This window comes from Neovison vison, chromosome 3 (genome assembly GCF_020171115.1).
Source record: "Neovison vison isolate M4711 chromosome 3, ASM_NN_V1, whole genome shotgun sequence".
NCBI classification, from domain to species: Eukaryota; Metazoa; Chordata; class Mammalia; order Carnivora; family Mustelidae; genus Neogale; species Neogale vison.
In genome coordinates, this window is record NC_058093.1 from 231,748,751 (window position 1) to 231,772,418 (window position 23,668).

The 23,668-nt window shown below is 47.6% G+C and overlaps 1 protein-coding gene across 3 annotated transcripts; it reads left to right on the top strand.

Moving 5' to 3' along the window:
• The first annotated feature begins 34 nt into the window (after positions 1 to 34).
• Positions 35 to 23,083, top strand: IQCD (IQ motif containing D). Of its 3 annotated transcripts, XM_044244224.1 has the most exons (6): positions 47 to 94; positions 7,110 to 7,245; positions 15,681 to 16,501; positions 19,043 to 19,276; positions 20,792 to 20,863; positions 22,588 to 23,083. In XM_044244224.1, exons 3-6 carry the CDS (start codon positions 15,773 to 15,775, stop codon positions 22,906 to 22,908), a joined length of 1,356 nt encoding a protein of 451 aa, XP_044100159.1. In that variant the 5' UTR covers positions 47 to 94; positions 7,110 to 7,245; positions 15,681 to 15,772; the 3' UTR covers positions 22,909 to 23,083. The 3 variants fall into 3 exon arrangements, with proteins under 3 accessions (XP_044100160.1, XP_044100159.1, XP_044100161.1); XM_044244225.1 differs by lacking the exon at positions 7,110 to 7,245 and having other exon boundaries at positions 35 to 94; XM_044244226.1 differs by lacking the exon at positions 19,043 to 19,276.
• The last annotated feature ends 585 nt before the right edge of the window (positions 23,084 to 23,668 follow it).

Below are 23,668 nucleotides of genomic sequence, written 5' to 3' on the forward strand. Positions count from 1 at the left end.
GTGCCGAGTCCCTCCTTCAGTGATTGGCGGGTAACCTAGCAACGCAGGCACAGCGGCGGGAACGACGCTGAGAAACCTGGGACCCTCGGAGCAGGTGAGTTGACCAGGTGGGGAAGCGCGGGGAATGAGCGGGAGATGTGGAATGGCGTCCAGCCCGCTACCCTTTGGCTGCGCGAGGAGTCAGCAGCCCTCACCGCGATCCCGACCCTGCTTCAGAACAGTGCTCTCCAGCCCCTGCCTCAGTCCAGACCTCCCTCTCCACTGCCTGCCGGGACTCCTGGACACCTTCTCTGTCCTGCCTCTGCTCTGCCCCACTGCTTACCACTTCGCATCCCCGCTTTTTCGTCCTTAAAGCGTGAATGAAACTAGTCAAGTGGAGTCACATCCTGGTTAGGTGATTTCAAGTCAATCATAGGTGATGGGGATAGAAGTTCCCTTCCATTCCACCGACTGGCCATTCATTCCAAAGTGGGCATGCAACAAAAGACATCTTACTCGAATGAGTGCTCAGATTAGGTCATAGATTTGATCGTACCAATGTTTGCCCTTTGTTCTAGCAACTTTAAACTCTAACTCACATTCTTGGCTTTGAAATGTGATTTCATTGTACATTCAAAAGTTTTGTAAGGATGAAATGGGGTGACGGAAAGCTTGGCATGGGAGCTGAGCTCAGTAAATACTAGCAATGTTTTGGTTTTTTCTTTTTCTTCCTAAAGCACATTTGTCCTTGACTCTTCCTGCTTAAAATGGATCGGGGAAGTCTTCTCATTCCACACCTTAAATATTCATATATTCAACAAGTGTTCGCTGAGCGGCTACTACCAGGTGCTGGGGTAAAGCGATCAACAACAACAACAAAACCCTCATTTTCCCACTCGGGGAGCTTGTCTAATGTGGGAGATAGTCATTAATCTAGTAAAATACAGATACATGTATAATTATATCTGTGGAGATTCATTTCCAGAGTGATGCAGCAGGAAGGTCAACAAAACCTTTCCCCAAAAAGCAACTCGAGTCCATCAGTGGGTAAATGGATAAACAAAATGTGGTATACACACAACGGAATTAGATTCAGCCTTTAAAAGGAATGAAATTCTGGGGCACCTGGGTGGCTCAGTGGGTTAAGCCGCTGCCTTCGGCTCAGGTCATGATCTCACGTCCGGGGATCGAGTCCCGCATCGGGCTCTCTGCTCAGCAGGGAGCCTGCTTCCTCCTCTCTCTCTCTCTCTGCCTGCCTTTCTGCCTACTTGTGATCTCTCTCTGTCAAATAAATAAATAAAATCTTTAAAAAAAATAAAAGGAATGAAATTCTGATAAATGCTACAAGAATGGACCACAAAGACATAATGCTAGGTGAATGTGAGCCAATCACAAAAGGGCAAATAGGCAGGATTCCACTTACATAAGATATCTAGAATAGCCAAATTCATGGAGACAGAAAATAGAATAGTGAAACAAAATGACAATATGCATTATAATAAGGATGAACATCAGGAATACTAGGCTAGTGGCGCCTGGGTGGCTCAGTGGGTTAAAGCCTTTGCCTTTGGCTCAAGTCATGATCCCAGGATCCTGGGATCGAGCCCCTCATGGGGCTCTATGCTTAGCAGGGAGACTGCTTCCTGCTCTCTCTCTGCCTGCCTCTCTACCTACTTGTGATCTCTCTCCCTGTCAAATAAATAAATTAAATCTTTAAAAAAAAGAAAGAAAGAAAGAGAAGAAATACTAGGCTAAATCAGGGTTTCTCAACCCTGGCACCTTTTGGGTTGGATAATTCTTTGTTGTAGGGGGGTGTGCTGTTCAGAGCAGAATGTTTACCGTTACCCCTGCCTCTACCCCCTACCTACCAGTAACACCCCGTCCGCGTTGTGACAACCAAATACATCTCCAAATTATTGTCAAATGTCTCTTGTGGCCAGAGTCACCCCTGCTTAAAAAGTCCTGTGCTAAGCACAAAGTCAGATGCAAAAAATTACATATGATATGATTCCATTTATATGATTTTATTTATATGATATATCCAGAAAAATTAAAGGTGGGAATGGAAATTGTTTGCCAATTAGCTCACAGGAATTTGGGGGGGGTGACAGAAATTTTGTGGTCATGGGTCATAACTTGGAGCATTTACCAAAAAAGTCCTGAGTTGTACACTTACAATGGGAAAATTTTATGGTATGTAAATTATACTTCAGTAGAGCTGCAAAAAGAAAAGAAAAGAAAAAAATTACACCTGTGATCAGTACCATGCAGAAAAGGTGGAGAGGGTTTCCAGAGATTATGGTACACTTTCTTTTCCAGTCTGGGGAGAGGCTGCCATTGAGCTGAGAGTCAGAGATTGAGAATTAGCTAATCTGGGCTTGGCAATTGGTTTCTGGCAAAAGGAACATGGTGGGTGAAGATTCTGGTGCTTTGAACACTTCAGAGACCAGTAGGGCTGCAGCACAGAGAGTGAGGGCAGAGGTCAGGTAGGCTGAAGTCAACGAGAAGGAATGTCATCAAAAGAGTGAAAGAGCTTTGTTCTTCTTACTCTCTGTGTCCCCTACCCCCACCATGGCTTCAGTCACCATTTGTGCAGTGACAGCTGTCCCATTTGGGGATCTTTCTGGGTCTTTCTTGAAATCTACTCCAGATACCCAACCACTCCTGCACATCTCCTAGGTGTCCCACTCCGGTGCCTGCTAGGCTATCCATATATAGTGCCTTGGTGTGAATTAGGAAGAGGTTCTCCTTCCCGGCCCACATGGCCCCACGGTTTTCAAGGCTTGGCACATAGATAGCAATAAACACCCCAACTCCTCAACCCCTGCTTGTCTTAAACACCAAAACAATCCATCCAGATACCTAAGCCAGCACACTAGACATCATCCCTCATTTCCTTCTCCCCCATCCCCCGTGTCCAGTCCTTCCTCTCGTCCCATTGATTCTGTCATCTCGATGTTTCTGGAGCCACTGCTTTGTGTCTCCTGGAGGTCACCCCTATCTGTTCCCCGTTCACTGCAACAGCCTTCCAAACCTGATCTTCTCATCATATTGCACCTGCCAGCCCTTCTACCACAATTTCCCAGGCTGTAGGTCTGGTCTTCTGGGTCCCTCCCTGTTGAAAACTCCCGCCACGCCCCTCCCGAGCTTTTGATCCCTCCTCTTGAGCAATGAGGAAAGCTGTCGAGGCCAGATTTGTTTGTTTGTTTGGTTGTTCATTTGTGAGAAAGAGAGGATGAGCAGGAGGAGCAGAAGGAGAGGGAGAAAGAATCTCAAGCAGACTCCAGCACCATCACTAAGCCCAAAGCAGAGCTTGATCTCCCAACCCTGAGATCACAGCCTCAAGAGTAAAACCAAAACCAAGAGTCGGATGCTTAACTGACTGAGCCACCCAGGAGCCCCATGGCTGGATTTCCTAACCAATCAAATCAGGATGACTTCCTTATTCCCTGAGCTCCCTGTAAAATGGTCAAGAGGAAGTGAGAATAGAATCAGAACCAGATAGCCAGGCCAGGCCAGGACAAAAGGCAAAGTAGTGACAATGGCCGGAAAGGCAAGCATGAGAAGGGGTGAGGTCTGAGGTCACTGTTCATGCCTCGCCTCAATATACACAGGCAGTTCGTAGAAGGCAAGAATCCACTCCACCATTCCCTTTCCCAGACTTCATCCTCCACCCAGAAAGCCCCAGACAGCCTTAGATTGGAAGCAGTGATAACAGAGGCGAAGAAGTTCCAGCATCAACCTCCCTGCCTCCAGGCCCGACAGGCTGCCCAGGGCATCCCAGACAGAACTCTGCCCCAGCCCTGAGCAAGGCATCCTTCAGGAACACTCTAGGCATACGTGGTCAGACATGAATGCCATGGTTTTAGCTTAGATTTTCACTCCGTTTATGGTGAAAAATTCAATGAAAGGGGAGTCTTCTCTGCTTAAGGGCCAAATTCACCCCCACACTTTTTCCCCAGGAGACAAGCACTCAGGGCAATGAGGCACCACCTGATTTATGCCTCCACATATAATAATTATCACTCCCCTTTGAAGAGGGCTTTTAACTTGCAAAAGGGCTTTCCCATCTAGTAAATCAACCCTCCTCCACCCAGCTACATTTTGATGTGGCTAGGACAGTTGTCGTATCCCCCAGACACCAGAGAGATAAGGGCCTTGCCCAGACTTATTCCAAGAGCCCCAGCAGGGGAGAGTCATACCCCTGGGTCTCCTAACACCCAGCTTGTGAACCTGATCTTGACTCTGTAGCTGATGGCCGCTTCAGACAGCAAGAGCTCCGCCTGTGAGATAGAGCTGAGCTACCCAGGCACAAGCCTTCTTTTGAACCTGGATAGAGCACTGGACTTAGGGTGGGGAAGGCAGGAGTTTTATAGAAGAGCAAGGCCACTATGGTCCAAACCAGTGACTCTCCACCAGGGGCATCCCCCAACCCTCCACCCCCACCCCACAGGAACATTTGCCCATCTCCGGGGACATTTGGTCTCCAACCGATCAGAAGTGGTGCTGGGAGAAATACGCTACTGCCATCGAATGGGTAGAAGCCAGGGATGCTCCTAGGGCCTCCACGACAAAGAGTCATGTGACCTAACATGTCAGACCTAACATGACCTAACATGGAGCTTGAGAAACCCTGTCCTGACTGATTTTTTTCTTTTTCTCCCTTTTTAAAAAAAAGTTTTATTTATTTATCTCTAGCCCAACAAGGGGCTCAAACTCAAAACGCTGAAATCAAGAGTTGCATCCCCCTCCTACTGACCCCCTGGACTGATACTTTCATATAAGGCAAAATATGTGCGCGCGCGCATACACACACACACACACACACACACATGCACCCACACACCTACCTTTCCCTTCAGGCCCCAGTTCGTACAACTGAATGCAAATGTGATTGCAAATCAAGATCATTTGAAACACAGAGCATCGGGGAGAAATATCTTATTGACCTTAGCTTTCAAATCATAGCCCCAGTTTATACTCTATGACCAATCAAATGCCTTTAACGTGAGGGCTTTCAAACACAGGCTGTTTTTTTTGTTTTTTTTGTTTTTTTAACAGCAAACCAGACAAAGAAATACATTTTCTTTCTCGACCCAGCACACGTGTGTTTAATTACACCTGACTCCTTACTACATGCAATGTGCTCTAATATTTTCTATTTTATTTCATTTATTTTGAACTCCAGTCCCAACAGGCAAATTGATTTCACCATTCACTAAAGGGTCATGGTCCTTGGTTTAAAAAAAGACATTTCTTCAACGTAATCAAGCAGTCAGGAAAAGCGAGTGTTTTGCATTTGATAAGATGATAATTTAAATATTTTTCTTAAGTGGGGGAAGTTTATTTTAGAAGACGGTAAATGCACCACCAGGAAATTCTTCCTTCGGTCTCAAACAACCACAGGGATACTACCCACAGTTGGATATAACCAGACATAAACACTCCTAAAGTTACATTGTAAGCAAAGGAGGAATTAAAAATCATGGTGACTTAATTTGTGAGGAGGAGGAGGAGGCTGGGAAAGAGACACTAAAGGGGCTCCAGGCCTCCTCCATCACCAGCAGAAAAATGAAAATAATGTACGAAGCAGTCAAATTAAAAACAAATAGTTAAAAAAGAGTCAAAGTGGTTCCATTTTGGCTCTTTATAAACCCTTCTGCACAAAAAAAAAAAGAACACACATATGTATTGAGGAAAAATACATCTTCTATTTTAAAAAGTAAATGTTCATATGTTAATACTAAATTATATTATTGTTGATGTTATAACAAGTCAAGAAGGTTAAACATTACTGAGCCAGGATTTTTTTTTTTAAAGATTTTATTTACTGGGGGCGCCTGGGTGGCTCAGTGGGTTAAGCCGCTGCCTTCGGCTCAGGTCATGATCTCAGGGTCCTGGGACCGAGTCCCGCATCGGGCTCTCTGCTCAGCAGGGAGCCTGCTTCCCTCTCTCTCTCTCTGCCTGCCTCTCCATCTACTTGTGATTTCTCTCTGTCAAATAAATAAATAAAATCTTAAAAAAAAAAGATTTTATTTACTTATTTATTTGACAGACAGAGATCACAAGTAGGCAGAGAGGCAGGCAGAGAGAGAGAGGAGGAAACAGGCTCCCTGCTGAGCAGAAAGTCGGACGTGGGGCTCAGGACGTGGGGCTCGATCCCAAAACCCTGACCATGACTTGAGCCAAAGGTAGAGATTTTACCCACTGAGCCACCCAGGCACCCCTGCGCCAGGATTTTATTTCATATGACAGTTCTCTTGAGCATGGGCTCCATCCCTGTCCCCATTTTACAGAAAAGGAAGCCAAATCTTAGAGAGGTTGATTGACTTGCCTAAAGCCACACAGCAAAGATTAAACTTCACATTTGCCTGCCACGAGAAGCCACAAACTTAATCACGCTGCAGTAGGCTTGTGTTTTTCTTTCCTGCTTCAGAGATGAGGAGATGAAGTCCCAGAAGGTCAAGTGAATTTGCCCAGGGCTGTAGCTATGGCCAGCGTCCGGCAGAGAGTGTTCATTAGAACCAGGAGCACATTCCCTCCCAGGCTCTGTCACTATTTGGTGTCCTCTATCTCCAAAGCACAGGGTCACGCTGAAGCCCACAGCCGTAGAGTCATCACCACAGATGAGATCCCTTCTCTTAATACCTCTAGCGTTCAATGCTACAGCTCCCACCTGGGAATCTTTTGCAAACCAAGTATCATCCACAAAACACAGGTTCTCAAACAGGACAAGAGAGGATTGGGTAGCAGATCAAAAGTAGCAATAGGGGGGGAAAAAAAACCTATGAAAGAGAAAAACAAATTAGATTTAAATCTTTTTGTTTAAAAATTCCAAGCCCTGAGTACAGAGATGGGAAACAATCATAGGCCAAATCTTGGCCCATAGTTTTCATTATTAAAACATGACACTATTTTCTGGTTCTAATCCAGGACATAATGTATTTTGTGAAATAACATTATCCTATTAGGCCAACATCTCCATGTGAGGAAATGGGTCTATTGTTAGAGCTGGATTTGCTATCTCTTCATTTAGTCAACAGTGATTTGCTGATGCCATCCTGGTTTTGGGTAACAGTCACCGTCATGGGTTTTCTACCCTTTTCCACCCCTCACTCTCTCCACTCTAGACTTAGAAACCTCCAATAAAGCATACAGAGTTCCGAAGAAAGCTGTTGCATGGTTCCCAGACCAGTGGGATCTTCCGAGGCTCAAAGGAAAAATCCTCCTACTTCAAAGGCAAAACCTCTGCCTATAACCCAGCAGGTAGGTGGTAAAGTCAGAACTAAGTGACCAGGAATCCCTTAGCCATCAAAGACTTCCTTGAGTCCTAAGCAGGACCTCAGGGAGTGAAGCAGGGAGTGTTAGATTAGGTTAGTGTTAGTGATAGACTATCACTAGTGGGTGGGTGGGAATTGTATATCTCAGACAAAGTACATGAAACAGTTGTGCAAATTGTAGAACCCACGACGCGGTGTTATTCAATCTGCAATCATGCCAGAATTACAAATTTTCCACTAGGGTAGAAAATGAAAACAAAGACCATGAACTCCGTCTCTTTTGAAAACTTCTCTTTGTCATCTCGATCTCCAGCCACAGGTCCCACCCTAACCCGACCCGCTCTTTCTTAGCTCTTTCACAGCTAAGCTTCAAGCAGCCTTTGTTTATCTAGTCGTGGGAAGTACCAAGACTGGGGCTAGGAAGGCAAAAAACAAAAACAAAAACCTCCATCGAAGCAAAGAATCACTGAGGAAATAGTTAGTTGTCTAGGAATCCAGTACTATGAACTTGTACCATGAACTTGACTAGGAATCCATGTACCACGAGGGCTGGTATCAGAGAGGAATGTGTTTGGTTCACTTTTCAACAATACCTGGTTTAGGAAGAGAGACACACACATGGCACTCATGGTATTTGCACTGATTCCTGGTGAGAAGCCTGTGCCGAAGACCCCTTTCAGGTCTCTGGTTTTTTTGTTTTTTTTTGTTTTGTTTTGTTTTTAAAGATTTTATTTACTTATTTGACAGAGATCAAGTAGGCAGAGAGGCGGGCAGAGAGAGAGAAGGAGGGAAGCAGGCTCCCTGCTGAGCAGAGCCCGGTGCGATTAGGGGCTCGATCCCAGGACCCTGAGATCATGACCCGAGCCGAAGGCAGAGGTTTAACTGACTGAGCCACCCAGGCACCCCTCAGGTCTCTTTGAATTCTAATTATGCCACTGAGAAAGTCTCAGTTTGTTGTTAATAGGTCTTTTGTATATTAGCCTTACATCCTGCAACTTTACTGTAATTATGTAATTGCAGAAGTGTGTATATTGATTCTTTGGGATTTTCTATATAAACAATCACGTCATCTGTGAATAAAGATAGTTTTATCTCTCCCTTCCTAATCTGTATTACATTTTACTTCCTATTCTTGTCTTGTTGCAAGAGCTAGGACTTCCATTATGATGTTGAACAGGAAGGAAAGAGGGTACATTCTTATCTTGTTCCTGATCTTAGGGAATAAACTTCTAGTTTCTCACAATTAAGGATGATCCTAGCTGTAGGGTTTTTGTAGATGCTCTTTATCAAGTTGAGGTAATTCCACTCTATTTCTCATTTGCTGAGAAGTTTGTTTTTGTTGTTGTTGTTGTTTTTAAGTCATGAACAGTGTTGGAGTTTGTGAAATGCTTCTTTGCATCTGTTGATATGATATGATTTTTCTTTTTGTTGATGTGATGGATTACACTAATTGATTTTTGAGTGTTGAACCAGCCTTGCAGACATGGAAGAAATCCCACTTGGTCATGGAATATAATTCTTTTTACACCTTGTTGGATTCAATTTGTGAATATTATGTCAAGGATTTTTGCATCCATGTTTGTGAGAAATGTTGGTCTGTAGCTTTCCTTTCTTATAGTGTATTTGCCTATTTTGGTATTAGAGTAATGTTAGGAAATATTCCTTATGCCTCTATTTTCTGGAAGAAATGTTAGAAAATTGGTATAATTTCTTTTTCAAATGTCTGGTAGAATTCACCAGTGGAATCTTCTAGACCTGGTGTTTTCTGTTTGGGGAAGTTATTAATTATTGATCAATTTCTTTAATATATAAAGGCCCATTGAGATTATCTATTTCTCCTTGTGAGAGTTTTGGTAGATTGTATCTTCAAAGGATTGGTCTATTTCATCCAGGTTATCAAATTTATGGCCTTAGAGTAGTTCATTACATTCCTTTATTATCATTTTAACATCCATGGGCTCAATAGTGATGGCCCCTCTTTCCTTCTTGACATTAGCCATTTATCTCTTCTCCTTTTTGTTAATATGTCTATAACCTCTCTCTATCACTTACTCATCTTGCTTTTCAACAACAGCAGTCTGGGCTCACACTCATCATCCCTGGGCAATAGCATCGTCCTAGAGTAAAATATCAGACTGTAGACATTATTACCTTCTATATAAGGAAAATGATATAGATTTTTCTGGTTATAATGGAGATACTTTTTAACAAAAAGTCCTTAAGAATGAACATATACGGGGCACCTGGGTGGCTCAGTGGGTTAAGCCGCTGCCTTCGGCTCAGGTCATGATCTCAGGGTCCTGGGATCGAGTCCCGCATCGGGCTCTCTGCTCAGCAGGGAGTCTGCTTCCTCCTCTATCTCTGCCTGCCTCTCTGCCTACTTGTGATCTCTCTCTGTCAAATAAATAAATAAAATCTTAAAAAAAAAAAAAAAGAATGAACATATACTTCAGGAAAAAAAAAAAGAGTTGATAATAGAATAGCTTGGTCTATAGACTTGGCAGAAATCCCAAAAGTGGCATGCTAGTGAAAGAGATTTGGACAACCCTGAATTAGACCTAATGCTCATGAAGGCTTCTTTCCTGACCCGGAACCCATGTTCTGCCTCATACGTGGCAGCCTCATGGTGCCCAACGATCCCTGTGTCGTGATCACTTATGAGGTGTGTCTCGGTAATTAGTTTGTAATATTCTCCAAAGTATGTAAATGATTGGCTCAAAAACATAAAAGTCAATGAGAGATGATTCAAGGCTCTCCCTAAAATAATTCAGCCACTCACTCACTTGCATTCTGATAAGCTCTCTTGAGCTAGGTGAGAGGGATGGGGTGATAGCTCTCTTCTTGCAAACTGTGTCTAATCCCGGCTCTACCCACCAGAAGCACGAACACTACCGGTGGAGGTACGCATATATATAAAAAGAGAATTCATATTTGTGGTCGCTGAGTAGATTGAATGCCATAGGAACTGAATCCTGAACACGTCTGCCCTCTGGGTCTCTGCTTGACAGAATTTATTGAAACTGGACCAGCAAAGAATCACTGTGCCTGGTCCACTATAGAAGTTGATCCAAAAATGGTGAGACCAGGCAGAATATCAGTTTATAAGGGGTAGGCCCCTGAGAAAGGCTGCCTGGGCTGAGACCCCATCTCAGCCCCTTAGGAACTGTAAACTCATGAATGCATCTAACCTCCCCTGGTGCCCTTTCGTTGTCTATAAAAAGAGCTAATGGAAACACCCACCTTATAAGGTTGCCGTAAGGAATGAAGGAGTTAATTCCCGCAAGGAATGAAGGAGTTAATTCCCGCAAAGCATTTAAAACAGTATCTGGTATGCAGTTCTCAAGAGTTAGCTAATATTAAAATGGCATTCTTTAAAATGAGATTTCCACCCCCCAAAATAAAATGAAATAAAATGAGATGTTCCCCTCCAAACACTCACACACTCCGGTTTTGTTTAACCCCCTCTGACTTTTCCACGGACCATTGTCGGATTTGTGTGGTATTTTCGAGGGTTGGGTTTTCTTCTTCTTTTTCTCCCAAGGGGAAAAAAATATAATTTCGCTCAAACCTTTTTTTTTTTTCAAAATGTTCTGAGAGTGAAAGTAATAAAATATCCAACAAGCCCATTTGAATGAAGACGAGGTATAATTTGCATGATAAAGATATATTTCCATTTATAAAGTTCATCAGCAGAATTAATGACAAATAAAGGGAAGATCCAATTAAGGTTCCCCATCCATTAACAATCTTGCTTCACTCTCAGGGCAGGGATTTTAAAAGGGGAGGCTTAAGTTGGAAATGATTTAAATATTAAGGTTGGTGGCATTAAAAAGGACATGAAACGATCATATTAGGATTCAAGGAAAAGAGATTCTCCAGTGATTTTTGTCATCAGAGTCAAATGCATTTCCCCCGATCCTCGTTCCACCGGCTTTTTCGTGTTCACCCAAATGAGCTGTCAAAAACTGATGGGCGTCATCATAATCAAAGAAAACAAGTTTGCCCTTTAAAGCAAAAGAGGTAATTTGGCTGAAAGCAAATTGGAAACATTTCATATAACATTGCATTTCCAGCTGCAATCTCTGAAGAATTCAGGCGTTTTGATTTATGCTTGAGAGCTTTGGGGAACAATGGGGAGAAGTGCGTTCGTGAAACACTTTGTTCAAGTTCATCCTGTGGTCACGGAGCGAAGATCCTTCGTCCTCCCTGAGAGGAGCTGGGAAGCTCCCGGCTGTCCCCAAACGTGATCTTCGGGAAAAGCCTTAAGAGAATTCACGAGATTGACTTGGGAACAGAAAGTGGGTGGGAAACAAAGAGATGCAAGATAATGCCCCGATTCAGTTGTCAGCTCCCAGAACTCCCAGGCTTCTAGCTTTGGGACCCATTTTGCCTGGCCAAGGAACCAAGAAGCATCCTTAGCATCTGATCTGACGGCCTTTCTTCCTGGCTTATAGTCACTTGAGATGCTTGAGATGTTCCTCTGATTCCCACTCTTCTCTCCTTTGACTCTGGTTTAGAGAACTGAACATCTCTTGTGGCTTCGGATTACCAGCAACTTTTCCCCTTGCATTTATGTCTCCATCCCCAAGGCCTCTCTGGAGCCCCCAGGATCTGGATCGTTCTTTGTCTGATGCCTGGAGTATTCTCCACGAGGGTTCTTTGATTGCAAGGCACAGACACTGTGGCTAAGGCCACATGGTGAAGGAAAAGCTGAATAAGGGGTCCCAGAAAGGACAGCAGCCAAGGAAGTTTCTGGGAGTCTCGGTGCAGGATCTTTAGGAACCCCCCACTTGGCACGACCCAGCTCCCACCGTTTCCCATCCACGTGTGATTCTTCAGGGTTCCCAGCCTTCGCTGATTGGCAGTCCCACCAGGACTGCATACAGTGGGAGAGAGGACCGATTCCCCAATGGAAAACCGGGACGCTATCACCTGACAGAGAGGACATGGGTCACGCACGGAGAGGAAGAGACACTCTTGTCCACTGTCGACACCAGTGACAGGCACAAGAACTAAATGACTTTAAAACCAAGCTCTTTGTCCTCCCTTCCTAACCTCTGTCCCCAATTTTCCCAGTTTCTCAAGGGCCCCATCTTTTTTCCCAGGACCCCGAATGCAAACGGTCTCACCCATCAAGTACAGATGACTCCTTCTTCAAAAGACTTCAGAGTGTGACAGTAAGAATGGCACATATCTGTCCTTGCCAGCCCCACACCTGTCCCCAAGACGAGGCTGAGGTGTTTTTTTCGGGGCTGGGTATGCAGCAGTGATCAAAGTAGATGAACCCCCTACCTTCATTGGAGCTTACTTTTTAGGGGAGGGGAAAGGCAGACAATAAACCAGCCCATTTAGAAACATCAGATGGTGATACTTAACTGGGAAAAAGGTAAAGGATAAGGGGATAAAGGCAGGGAGAAGGCGAGGTTTTATATTTTAGGAAGAAAATCAGGAAAGCACTCACTACTACCCTAAGAGTTGAGTAGAAAAGGAAGTGAGTGAGGGAACAAGCTTTATAGCTATTTAGAGGAATGTTCCAGACCTGGGGCGGAGGGGCTGGGCATAGTGGTGTGCAGACAGCAAGCGCAAAAGCCCTGTCAGAGGTTGGAGCACATTTGACATGTTCAAGGAGTACCAAAGGGTCAGTATGAGGACAGAAGAGTGAATGGTCATAGATGATGGAAGGTCTTTCTGGGGACTGTAAGGACTTTGGCTTTTATCCTGAGTGAGATGGGGAGCTGCTGGAGTGGAGGGAAGGGGTGCTGATTTGTAGTATTTGTCAATTTCCTTGGTATAATACTTCCACCATGGCTGACTTCAAACTACCCATGGCTTCACAACCAGCTCACAAATACCCTGAAATTTTAACAGTCAGCTCCGGGGAGCTGGATTTGGAGCAGAGGAGTGGAAGGATCCGACATTTTAAAAGTCTCCCTCTGGCTGCAATGCTGAGACAAGACAGGGGTAGGGGGGCAGAAGCAGAGTGACAGGTGAAGAGGTTATCCCAGTCATCTGGGTAAGAGAAGATGGACCCTTGGAAGGTCCAGTGGCTCAATGACATCAGGGACAGCATTCCTGTAATTCTCTTAACCTTTTCTTCTCACTCACAAAGTGGCTGCCGTTGCTCCAGCATTAAAGCCCAAGTTCAGGGAATGGAGGTAAAACCAACAATGTCTTTCTTTTGCAGTAGGAAGGAATAAAGTCTCCCAGAAGCCCCTAGGAAACTTCTCGATTTTATTGGCTCTGTGTCTATAGCCATTCTTAACTGAAAATGAGGTTGAGAAGTTGAGCATTGTATATTTCCAGCCACTCTAGTATACACAAGCTAGAGGGAAGGAGATTGGAATGGGGATGGTGCCTGCAAAAAAGGAATGTGGCCTTATAAGAACCTACTACAAGAATTTGACCCCGTCTGGAAGTCCAGGGATGGCTTCTGTGAGGAAGGGACACCTGAATTGAGCTCTGAGTACAAAGAATTAACTTAGCAAGGAGGAGAGGGGGAAGAGTATCTCAAGAAGCAAAAGCTGCATGTGCAAAGGCCCTGAGGTAGAAGATTTATAAATATCCCAACTTAACCTACCTGCCTTTTTCCTATATATAACTAACCCTTTCCCTGTAAATCATCCATTATGACCAATCTTTCTCCAAGATCTGACTTCATCCTGTTACTTGTTTCCTGAAATCAAAATGGATCTCAATTTCCTACAGGGTCAACTCCAAAGTCCCTCCTCTGCTGTTGAAGGCTGGTCATGACCTCAGCCTATTTTGTGAATACAACTTTATTGGTCTCTGATTCCTGCCATACATTTTTCTGAGCATCTTTAATTTTAAATAAATATTTTATGTTGTAATAATTGTAGATTAAGGGATGCCTAGGTGGCTCAGTTAGTTAAGCATCTGCCTTCTGCTCAGGTCATGATCCCAGGTTCTAGGATCAAGTCCCACACCAGGCTCCTTGCTCAGCAGAGAGCCTGCTTCTGCCTCTGCCCTGTTCTCCCTGCTTGTGCTGACTCTTTTGCTCTCTCTCTCTCTTTGGCAAATAAATAAATAAAACCTCAAAAAAAAAAAAAAAAACCACCCTGTAGATTAAAGTCACGAAGATAGTCTAGGATTCCCAAAGCCTTTCATTCAGCTCCCACAACATTAACATCTTAAATAGCTGAGAAGTGTCTGTCAAAAGCAAGAAATTAGCATTGGTTCAATGCTGCTAACTACGATATCAGCTTGGTTTGGATTTTACGTTGCCCTCCTAGGGTCCGTTTTTCACCCCAGGATCCCATCCAGGATACAACATTGCATTTAGTGAAACAAGTTTTAAAAATTGTATTTCAGGGCACCTGGGTGGCTCAGTGGGTTAAACTGCTGCCTTTGGCTCAGGTCATGATCTCAGGGTCCTAAGATCGAGCCCCACATCAGGCTCTCTGCTCAGTGGGGAGCCTGCTTCCCCCGCTCTCTCTCTGCCTGCCTCTCTGCCTCTCTGCCTGCTTGTGATCTTTCTCTGTCAAATAAATAAATAAAATCTTTTTTTAAAAACTGTGTTTCGAAGCCACTGTTCATCCCCACCCTGATGTTTGCAATCCACACTTAAAAATCAGTGTGGAGGTGCTGCGCTGTTCCTAGTCCCTTTTACTCTCGGCTGCATTGTTTGCTCTGTCCCTGTGCCTCTGTCTTAGGCCACTGACACCTGCAGGCTGTACTGCCCACACTCCCTTGTCATCTGGTTTCCCGGCTGGGTTTGGCCAATAGGAGGCACTGGTGTTGGCTTGGAGGGCAGGAGAAGAAAGAAACCTTGGTGTTTCCTCCTCTCTCTGCTTTGGGCTGCCTTGCCAGCAGTGGCCCCAGCTCCTTGGGGGCTATAGCTCTTCTTGGACAGGAAATGGCTGTGGTTCCAGCTTCCCCCCGGGGGGCCCTTGCCCCCAAGCTCACCACCACCTCCTTCTGTGGTGGCCTCCTGCCATTGTCATTGGCTGGGTGGCTTTTCCCCTTCCCTGGTTAGCCTCACAACTCTTTCCATCACCCGTGTAACTAATTTTCTGTATTTAGATACTTAAAAAAAAAAAAAAATCCACTAGTGCTGACTTTTATTCATTCATGTTAAGTCACCCGAAATGCTATCTGTTGCATTTAAATGCTCATTACTATAAATGGCTGAACAAATCCATTTCATCCTCCATAGTTAAGGATCTAATATCTTCCATAGTTAAGTCACTTCAGCAGAATGGTGTTCCCTGCCTGACACCTCGCCACTCGGTCCCCCAACCCTTGCAGCCCGATGCCGTCACAAAGCTAGAAACTGCTTTCGGTGAGAGGTTCTGTGTCCTTGCTGTGGGGCACCCAGGACAAACTCCTGTTGTCAACCACGTGTGGCTGCCGCAGCCACACCAGCAGCCTAGCTCCACTAACTGCCTGTTCCTTCCTTCTCAGGGTTGCTGGAGATAATAACAGCCGGAGACCCGTGCAGCCTAGCAGCATCTTGATCTCCCCGGGCACACGGAGGCAAGGCGACGGCTCAGAAAATGGCTCTAGATATCGTCGGCGTGGCCCCTCTCTACCAGGGCCCCGACATCAACAGAATGAGGCTGACGGCAGAGCCATCCCAGAAGCCAGCCTCCCTGCTAAAACCTTTGGTCCCCTCTAAGTCCAAACTCACCACCATTGAGACCAAGAGGATCATGTCCGTCCTGGATGAGACCATCCACAAGGTGGAGTTGGTGACCCTGCTGTCCTACATGGGGGCCAATTACGAGACTCTGGAGAAGATGCTTGGGGGGGACATCATAAAGGCCGTGAGAGAGCACGAAGATCTCTGCCACAGCCTCCTGGGCAGCGTCATTTACCTGCAGGATAAAGAAAGGCGATTGCAGGAGGAGGAAGAGTATGAGGAAGAAGGGTGGTTCAGAGACCGCCTCTTCTCCTTAGAGCTGCAGAAATCCCACCTCCTGCCCTTGATGCGCCAGATCAAAGAATCCACCAAGGACATCCTGAGACTCTTACTCAATAACCCACAGGCCGTGAGCCTCGCGCAGACGCACACCCTGAGCAGAAGCGTCGAAGCGCAGAATTTCATTGATTGCCTGATGGAACTGCGCGGTTTCCTGTTCGAGAAGCTACTCACTAGTCCCGTGGAAGCTAGAGACAGAAGTCAGTTCATACAGGACATCGACAGACGGAACAAGAGGAACCAAGAAATCATCAACACTCTTGAAAATGAATTGGCGGCAATCATGCGGAACAGGGAAGCAGAGGTATGGCTCCGAGGTATTGGTGAGGTTATGGAAGGAGCCACACAGAGGAGCCAGACCTTTGGGCAGCTGGGTTTTTTCCCTCAGTGATTGAAACACCTGCTATCATTCATTCACTCAACAAATGTCAGTGTGATCACTTGCCAAGTACCAGGTCTTATACCTAAGTCCACATGGCCCCTGCCTCATGCAGTTCCTGGGGGGTGGGTCTTAAAGACCTGACTTAATTACAGTTTTGAGAAGTACAATGAAGGGTAAGCATAGAGCGCTAGAAGACGGTGTTACAAGAGAACTGAGCTTAGACCCAAAGCCAACCCAGGAAGAACGAAAGGGAGCATAGCAGGCAAGAGAGGTAAGCAGGAACCTGCCGGGCCAGCAGCAGGCAAACTTTTCCTATAAGATCTGGATAAGTAAATACTTTGGGCCTTGCCAGCAGATCACATTGTGCCTCTGAGGCCTGATCAAAGAATGTGATCTCTGTCCTGAGGACAAGGGCCAGATGAGACAGGTGGAAGCTCTAGAAGACTTTTTTAAGAAGGGAAATGATAACATGATCCCCGTCTAATAACTACTTGGGACACATAACTATGTATTATGTTTTATGTACATTTTCTCACTAAAGCCTTACAAAGTCCCCATGAGGTAGTGTCTAAGAACAGCTTTGGCTGCAGAAACAGAGACCTCAAATCACATGGTTTAGTCAAGATAAAAATGTGTTTTTCTCTAGTGAATGAGCTGGAGCAGACACGGAAACTCTGCCTCATGAAATTGTCAGGGGTTTACACTCCTCCCGTCTGGCCTTTCTGCTGTGCCCCACACAGGACTTCTAACTGTGGACCCAGAAGCCCCAACCCCATATGTCACATGTCACTGGTCCAGCGAGCAGGTGGGAGAAAGGGGAGGAGGGCCCTCCGATCTTGCCAGTTAGGGATACAACCTGGAAGTAGCGTGGCACAGTTCTTACCCATACCCAGTGGCTAGCAACGCTGGGAAAGCTGGACTGTCCCTGGGGGCGCATTCTGCTCCACAGTCTTTCCAGGGAGAATGGGTCCCGAGGGGCGGCCCACCAGTGCTGCTGTGCACACTTGCCCCTTCATTGCCCATGATACACGGAGCTCGAGGCCCTCGGAACCTCATGCCGCCCTCCCTCCCCAACACGCTGGTTCAGGCTGTTCCCCCGCCTTATGTTCTCACTGATTTTGCCCTTTAAGGCATTCATCGGTGTTTGTTGATACATGTGTATGTGATTCTTTGATGATTTGGTATGGGTCGGACATCCCCATAAAAGGACAGGGACTTTGTCTCTTTTGGCCCACTGTCATGTCCCCAGTGAGCCTGGCACAAAAGAAGGGCATGGAAACAGTTTTCTTTCTTCTTCTTTTTTTTTTTTTTTAAGATTTTGTTTATTTATTTAAGAGAGAGATTGAGAGCAGAGCAGACTCCCTGCTGAGCAGGAGCCTGATGTGGGGCTCAATCCCAGGACCCCGGGATCATGACCCGAGGAAAAGGCAAACGTTTCACTGGCTGAGGCACCTAGGCGCCCTGGAAACTATTTTCTGAGTGGAGAGATGACAGGCTCTTGGGTGCTCAGGAGACATCACTCACAGGTTAAAGGGTGCCAGAGAGGGACAGAGAGGGGGGCCCGAGTGGTTTTATTGGTCCTGTTCCAGTGGTAGAAACAGCTCAGGCATCCAAGTCGAAAAGATCTGGGGTCAAATTTCATTTATCCAGGTGGGCCAATTTTATTGTGTCCCTTGGATCTCAGTGTAAAATAAGGGAGTGACATCAATCAGGAAAAGCTCTGACTGCTGATAATACCGCCTGTTCTAGAACCCACCACCTAGAGCCAGAAGCCTTGTGCGCAGCCTAGGCTTGCCCCAAAGGCCCCTCCTGCCTTGGGGCTTTCTGCAGGCAGGAAGCCAGCTCAGAACCCCTGCGGCCCAGCCCAAGGCAGCTGACTTGAACCTGCCACAGCACTGATGTGCTCTGAGGGAGACCCTGGGGCTTGGGACCAGCCTGTGGAGCTTATTTGCAAAATGCCCCCATCCTCGACCCCCGTTCCTGTTTTCAAACCAACTGAGGGCAGGGGACAAGTCAGCAGGCGGCAATACCCACAGTATGTGTATCTCCTACTTTTCTGAATGACACCGAGTGTCTGCCCACTGAGCACTCCCGGTTCTGTGCCCCGGGCAGGAGCTCTGTGACTGGCCCCGACCTGCCTGGCAGCCTCTCTCTGGCTCACCTGTGCCCATCACTCCTGCCAGGAAGTGGGAGAGGGGGGTGGGCAAGAACATGGGCCCTGAACCAGACAGACCTGACCTCAGAGTCCCTGCTCAGCTGTAAGCCCCAGACAGATGACCCGGCCCCCTTCCTTGTCTGTAAGCAGGCTGTCCCTGTCCTGCCCGGGTGTGAGGGGTAGGAATCTGTGGGGTAGTAAGGCAGGTGGCCTGTTCTGCCGGCCAGAAGCAGGCGGTCATGCCGGTTCTCCTGGGATTATTGGGCATCCGGGAGGGAATAATGGAGCCTCTGGTCTTCCCGGCCCAGGTGGAGAAAGAGAACTTTGTGATCCAAGAACTGAAAAACCACCTGCACCAGGTGCTCAGGCTCTCGGAGAACAGCCTCCTTCGCACCAAGCAGGAGGCAGAGAAGCAGCAGAAGGCCGACTTCCGGGCCTCGCAGGCCAGGGCGGCCAAGATCCAGCAGGAGTTATTGACCCTGAGGTCCCAGTACCACAACCTGGTGGCAGAAAACCGGGAGGCAGAGCAGGCGCTGCGGAAGGTGCCCGGGGACAGCAGGGGGCGGGGGGGTGGGCGGTGACAAGGGAGGCGGAGGGGGGCAGGGCACAAGGAGAGGCAGAGGGAGGGCAAGGCAAGGCAGGGCTGCTCCAGGCACCCAAGGAACAGCTCCCTTGAGGAGGAGGGCAGGGGAGCAGGGGAAGCCCAGGACTGAGCTAGCGTCCCCTGGGAGTGGGAGGATGCTGCACACAGGCCCTGGGGACTGGGACAGGGAGACTTGTCTGCCCAGCAGCAGGCCGGCTGTGTGACCTTGGGAAAGTTCTTTAACTACTCTGAGCCCCACCCCCTCAGGGTTGATAATACCCACCTTGAGCAAAGGACGTGAAGGAGCTCAGACACCTCGGACAAATTTTGTAAGCCCCTCTAGCCTCAGTTTTGCCTTATTTATGTATTTATTTGTTTGTTGTTTATTTATTTATGTTCAGTTAGCCACCATACAGTACATCATTAGTTTTTGAGGCGGTGTTCAATGATTCATTAGTTGCAGGTAACACCCAGTGTTCAGACAACACGTGCCCTCCCTAATACCATCACGCAGCTCCCCCATCGCCCCACACCCCTCCCCTCTTAAACCCTCAGTTTGTTTCCTGGGGTTTGGAAAACAGTATGGAGGTTCCTCAAAAAGTTAAAAATAGAGCTACCCTACGACCCAGCAATCGCACTATGGGGTATTTACCCCAAAGATACAGATGTAGTGAAAAGAAGGGGCACGTGCACCCCAATGTTCATAGCAGCAATGCCCACAATAGCCAAGCTGTGGAAGGAGCCCAGATGTCCCTCAACAGACAAAGGAATAAAGAAGATGTGGTTTATATATACAGTGGAACATTACTCAGCCATCAGAAGGATGAATGCCCACCATTTGCATGGACATGGGTGAAACTAGAGGCGATTATGCTGAATGAAATAAGTCAGTTTCGCCATCCTGAAAGCAAAAGTGATCGATTAGGCTAACGGGTTGTTAGGAGGATTGAATGAGATTCAACAGTAAGTGTTCGGTTAATGTCATCTCTTCTTTTGTTTCTCCATATCCCCCCTGAGCCCCAGCACGCATACACCCAGCTTGCTTCCCCTCTCCGTTACTCTAGGATCTAAACTCCTTTTCCTGCTGACACTTCCTTCCACAGCTTCTCCCTCTGACCTCCCTGGGACCCCGCTCCTTCTCAGTCACTCCATTCAGGCCACACTGGCTCCAAGTCTATTCTTAAAACCACAAGCCTGTTCTTAACTCAGTGCCTTTGCACTTGCTCCTTGCCTTGCCTAGAATGTTCTGGAGCCTGACCTCTGACTTCCAGTTCCAGGCCTTACCACTGGTTAGCGCTGTGATCTTGGGCAAGTGAGTCAGCACATCTGAGCCCCAGTTTTGTCACCTGAGCAATGAAGGAGAAACTACCATGTTGAGTAGTGGGCAAGGCCTTAGCCCTGGTGAAGAGCGAGCTCGGAGCAGTTTACTATTCATATCAATCCATCAAACACTGACTCGTTGTGGTTTTTTTAGAAGAAATACAAAGTGGAGACGGAAATCGAGAACTGGATCCAGAAGTACGATATGGAGATGGGTGAGAAGCAGGTACTTGTGCCACCATCAGTTTCTCAAGTGCACTGCCCATGATCCTGTAGGAACAGTTCATTGTCTGTGCCAAGCTCTGGGCCTCCCCAGTCTTCCCTGCCCCCTTGCTTAGGCCTGAGATTTGTCTGGCCTGGGGCAGCAAGGCGAGAGATGGAAAAGAAAGAGCCAGAAGCTGCATGCCACCAAGTGCTTGTCACTAGGCCCAACGATCTTGGCTCCATCTAGTGTCCGCATCCCATACTCCCTGTCCCTTCTGCACTCAGCTTCTGCCAGCAGCCTCGCAGCTGGGGCTCCTTCCCGGCCGACTCAGACATGAGCCTGCCTCCCCTACTTCACTCGGTCACCCAGCAAGTTTCCGCTGTGGGCCTGAGATGTGCCACATGCTGGGATAGTGCAGGGAAGATGGTACCAATTATTGCTTGGAGGCTCTACTCTAGTGCCACTTACCAACAGGAGGTCCTGAAGCAGGGGGCTTGACCTTTCCAAGCCTGATCTGCCCGTGATCACCAGAGACAGTAAGGACAATGCTGGGACCAGGATGGCGAAGCAGTGAGGCACCGTTGTCACAACTGCTTGTACCCAGCACAGGATCTGGAATTGCCTAGGGAATGGTGGCCTGGAAAACAGGGTGCCCTTTAAACCCATCACACCCCTCCCCACAGCTTTGTGCTAACATTGGGGGCCATGGGCCCAGCTTCAGGGCCAGGAAGGTTTGGCAAGCACTGGAGATGACATCAGTCTCTGAGTGGTCCCAAGTCAGGGGAAGGGCAAGTCAGGGTCTTGCTTTCTCCGATCATAAGTGCTCCAGGGAGGAGGGAGCTCAGAGGCTGTGCTCTTATTTCTCTGGTCCCTGTGAGGGCGTTGGGTTCCTTGTTGGCAGAGACCAAGTGTACTCAGTTCTTTGCTTCTGGCAGATGCTTGGTAAGTGTGAGTGGAAGGGAGTGAGGATAGATGTAAATTGTAGCAGGAGGCAATGGTTGGACATAAGGAAGAACTGTGGGGCACAGTCACCTGCGAAAGTTCCACTCTGGGTATCTTTGTGAGAAACACAGCTTTAGTCGCAGGAGTAGCTTTAAAAATTAAAAAAAAAAAAAATTTTTTTTTGAGAAAGAGCGAGAACATGAGTGAGGGGAGGGACAGAGGGAGAGGGAGAGAGAGAATCCCAAGCAGATTCCCCACTGAGTGCAGAGCCTGATGCAGGGCTCGATCTCATGACCCTGAGATCATGACCTGAGCTGAAATCAAGTCGGATGCTTAACCAACCAAGCCATCCTGGTGCCCCAGAACTTGCATTTTTATGTCCCCATTGTGTGCCTGGCACCCTATCGGTATATGGTGTCCACCCCATCTTTTAATCCTGCAGAAAGCTCCCACCCACTTCCTGGGTTTGGAATTGTCCCCATGTTGCAGGGGACAAATGAAGCTCCAACATGAAGCCCCAACAAGCCATAGCCAGGCCGAAATGTGAGAGCCAGTCTGCCCCCTCCTCCCACCGGCTGTGTTCTTCCTTTTCTCCAGAGATGATTTCAGCCAGGTCCCCCCCACAGTGGGGATGGACCCCACCACCTCTCCTGATCGCATCCGGGCCTTGGATGCAGAAAGGCTTAGTGCAGGTGGCGCTGTTGGGGCAGAAGCCCCTTCCAGATGGGCGGGGATACCTGTGGGGGAGGGTGGCAGGTAGTGCCCTACGCTTGGTGACCCCCACCCCCTGACCCTCATCCCAGGTAGAGTACGAGGAGCTTGACATCATCCACAAGGAGGAGAAGATCCAGCTGGAGGAGCTGAAGCAGAAGCACAATGTACTCGTGGAGGAGTTCTCCCAGATCCGGGCCGAGCAGGAGGTCAATGCCAAGAAGAGAATCGAGGCCGAGCAGGAGATGCTGCGCATGGTGCGGGCTGCCACGCTCATCCAGGCTTTGTGGAAGGGCTACCTGGTCCGCTCCATGCTCAAGTCCAGGAAGAAGAAGCGGAGCAAGAGCAAAGGGAAGGTCAAGAAGGGGAAGGGCAAGGGCAAGGGCAAGGAGAAGGGCAAGGGCAAGAAATGAGTCTCCCCTGGGGGCCCTCGCTCCTGGCCTGTGCCACCACGCTGCTCACTTCCCGGAGAGCAGGTCAGGAGGGCACAAGGAGTGGGGAAGCTTGCCATTCCTGGCTTGAATGGTTTTCCAAAGTTAAAAGCCATTTTAAACCACATCTTCTATAAATAAACATCACTTTGCCAGGGCTGCTGGCTGTGTGTGTGTCCATTCGTGTTGATGCCCTTCCCATGGGGAAAGCACGGAGGCCAGAATATCAGCACCGAGCTATTCCTTCCCTTAGCCTCAGTGGGAAGTCAGACTCTGGGCTGCAGCCTTTTTGGCCCAACTCTGGGCCATGGATGCAATGGACGTACCAGCCACCAGGGCAGTGGGCTGTGGTCTCAGCTGCCAGCAGGAGGTTGAGGGTAAGGGGTGGGGGCCAGGGTACTTCAGGAGGATGAAGTTTTCAGGTCAGGGACTGTCCTAGATAAATCCAGCTGTTTTTCTCTGGAAACATCTCATCCATATACCCTGGTGTCTGCCTGTCTCCTGGCGCCGAGCAGCAGCCCCTTTTAGATGGCAGACTCCGCAGGTTACACCACTGCCCACCACTCCCAGCTGCCTTCCACACACACACGGTCTCTGTCAGTTTCTCCAGTCTCATCGCACTTGGGCTGTCGCCCTCTTCAGCTTACTTGGGCGGAGAGACATTCTTGGTTTGTCTACCTTAACACGGGGCAAGGAAATAAAGGCAGAGGAGAGCTGGATGTCTCCGGTGAAACCAAAGAGG

Bases quoted from the DNA above. Each gene is read 5' to 3' on its own strand.
- IQCD (XM_044244225.1), top strand. From the start codon at position 15,773: ATGGCTCTAGATATCGTCGGCGTGGCCCCTCTCTACCAGGGCCCCGAC. The intron at 16,502-19,042 runs GTATGGCTCCGA...TTCCCGGCCCAG, and splicing joins TGCGGAACAGGGAAGCAGAG to GTGGAGAAAGAGAACTTTGT. The intron at 19,277-20,791 runs GTGCCCGGGGAC...TGGTTTTTTTAG, and splicing joins CAGAGCAGGCGCTGCGGAAG to AAGAAATACAAAGTGGAGAC.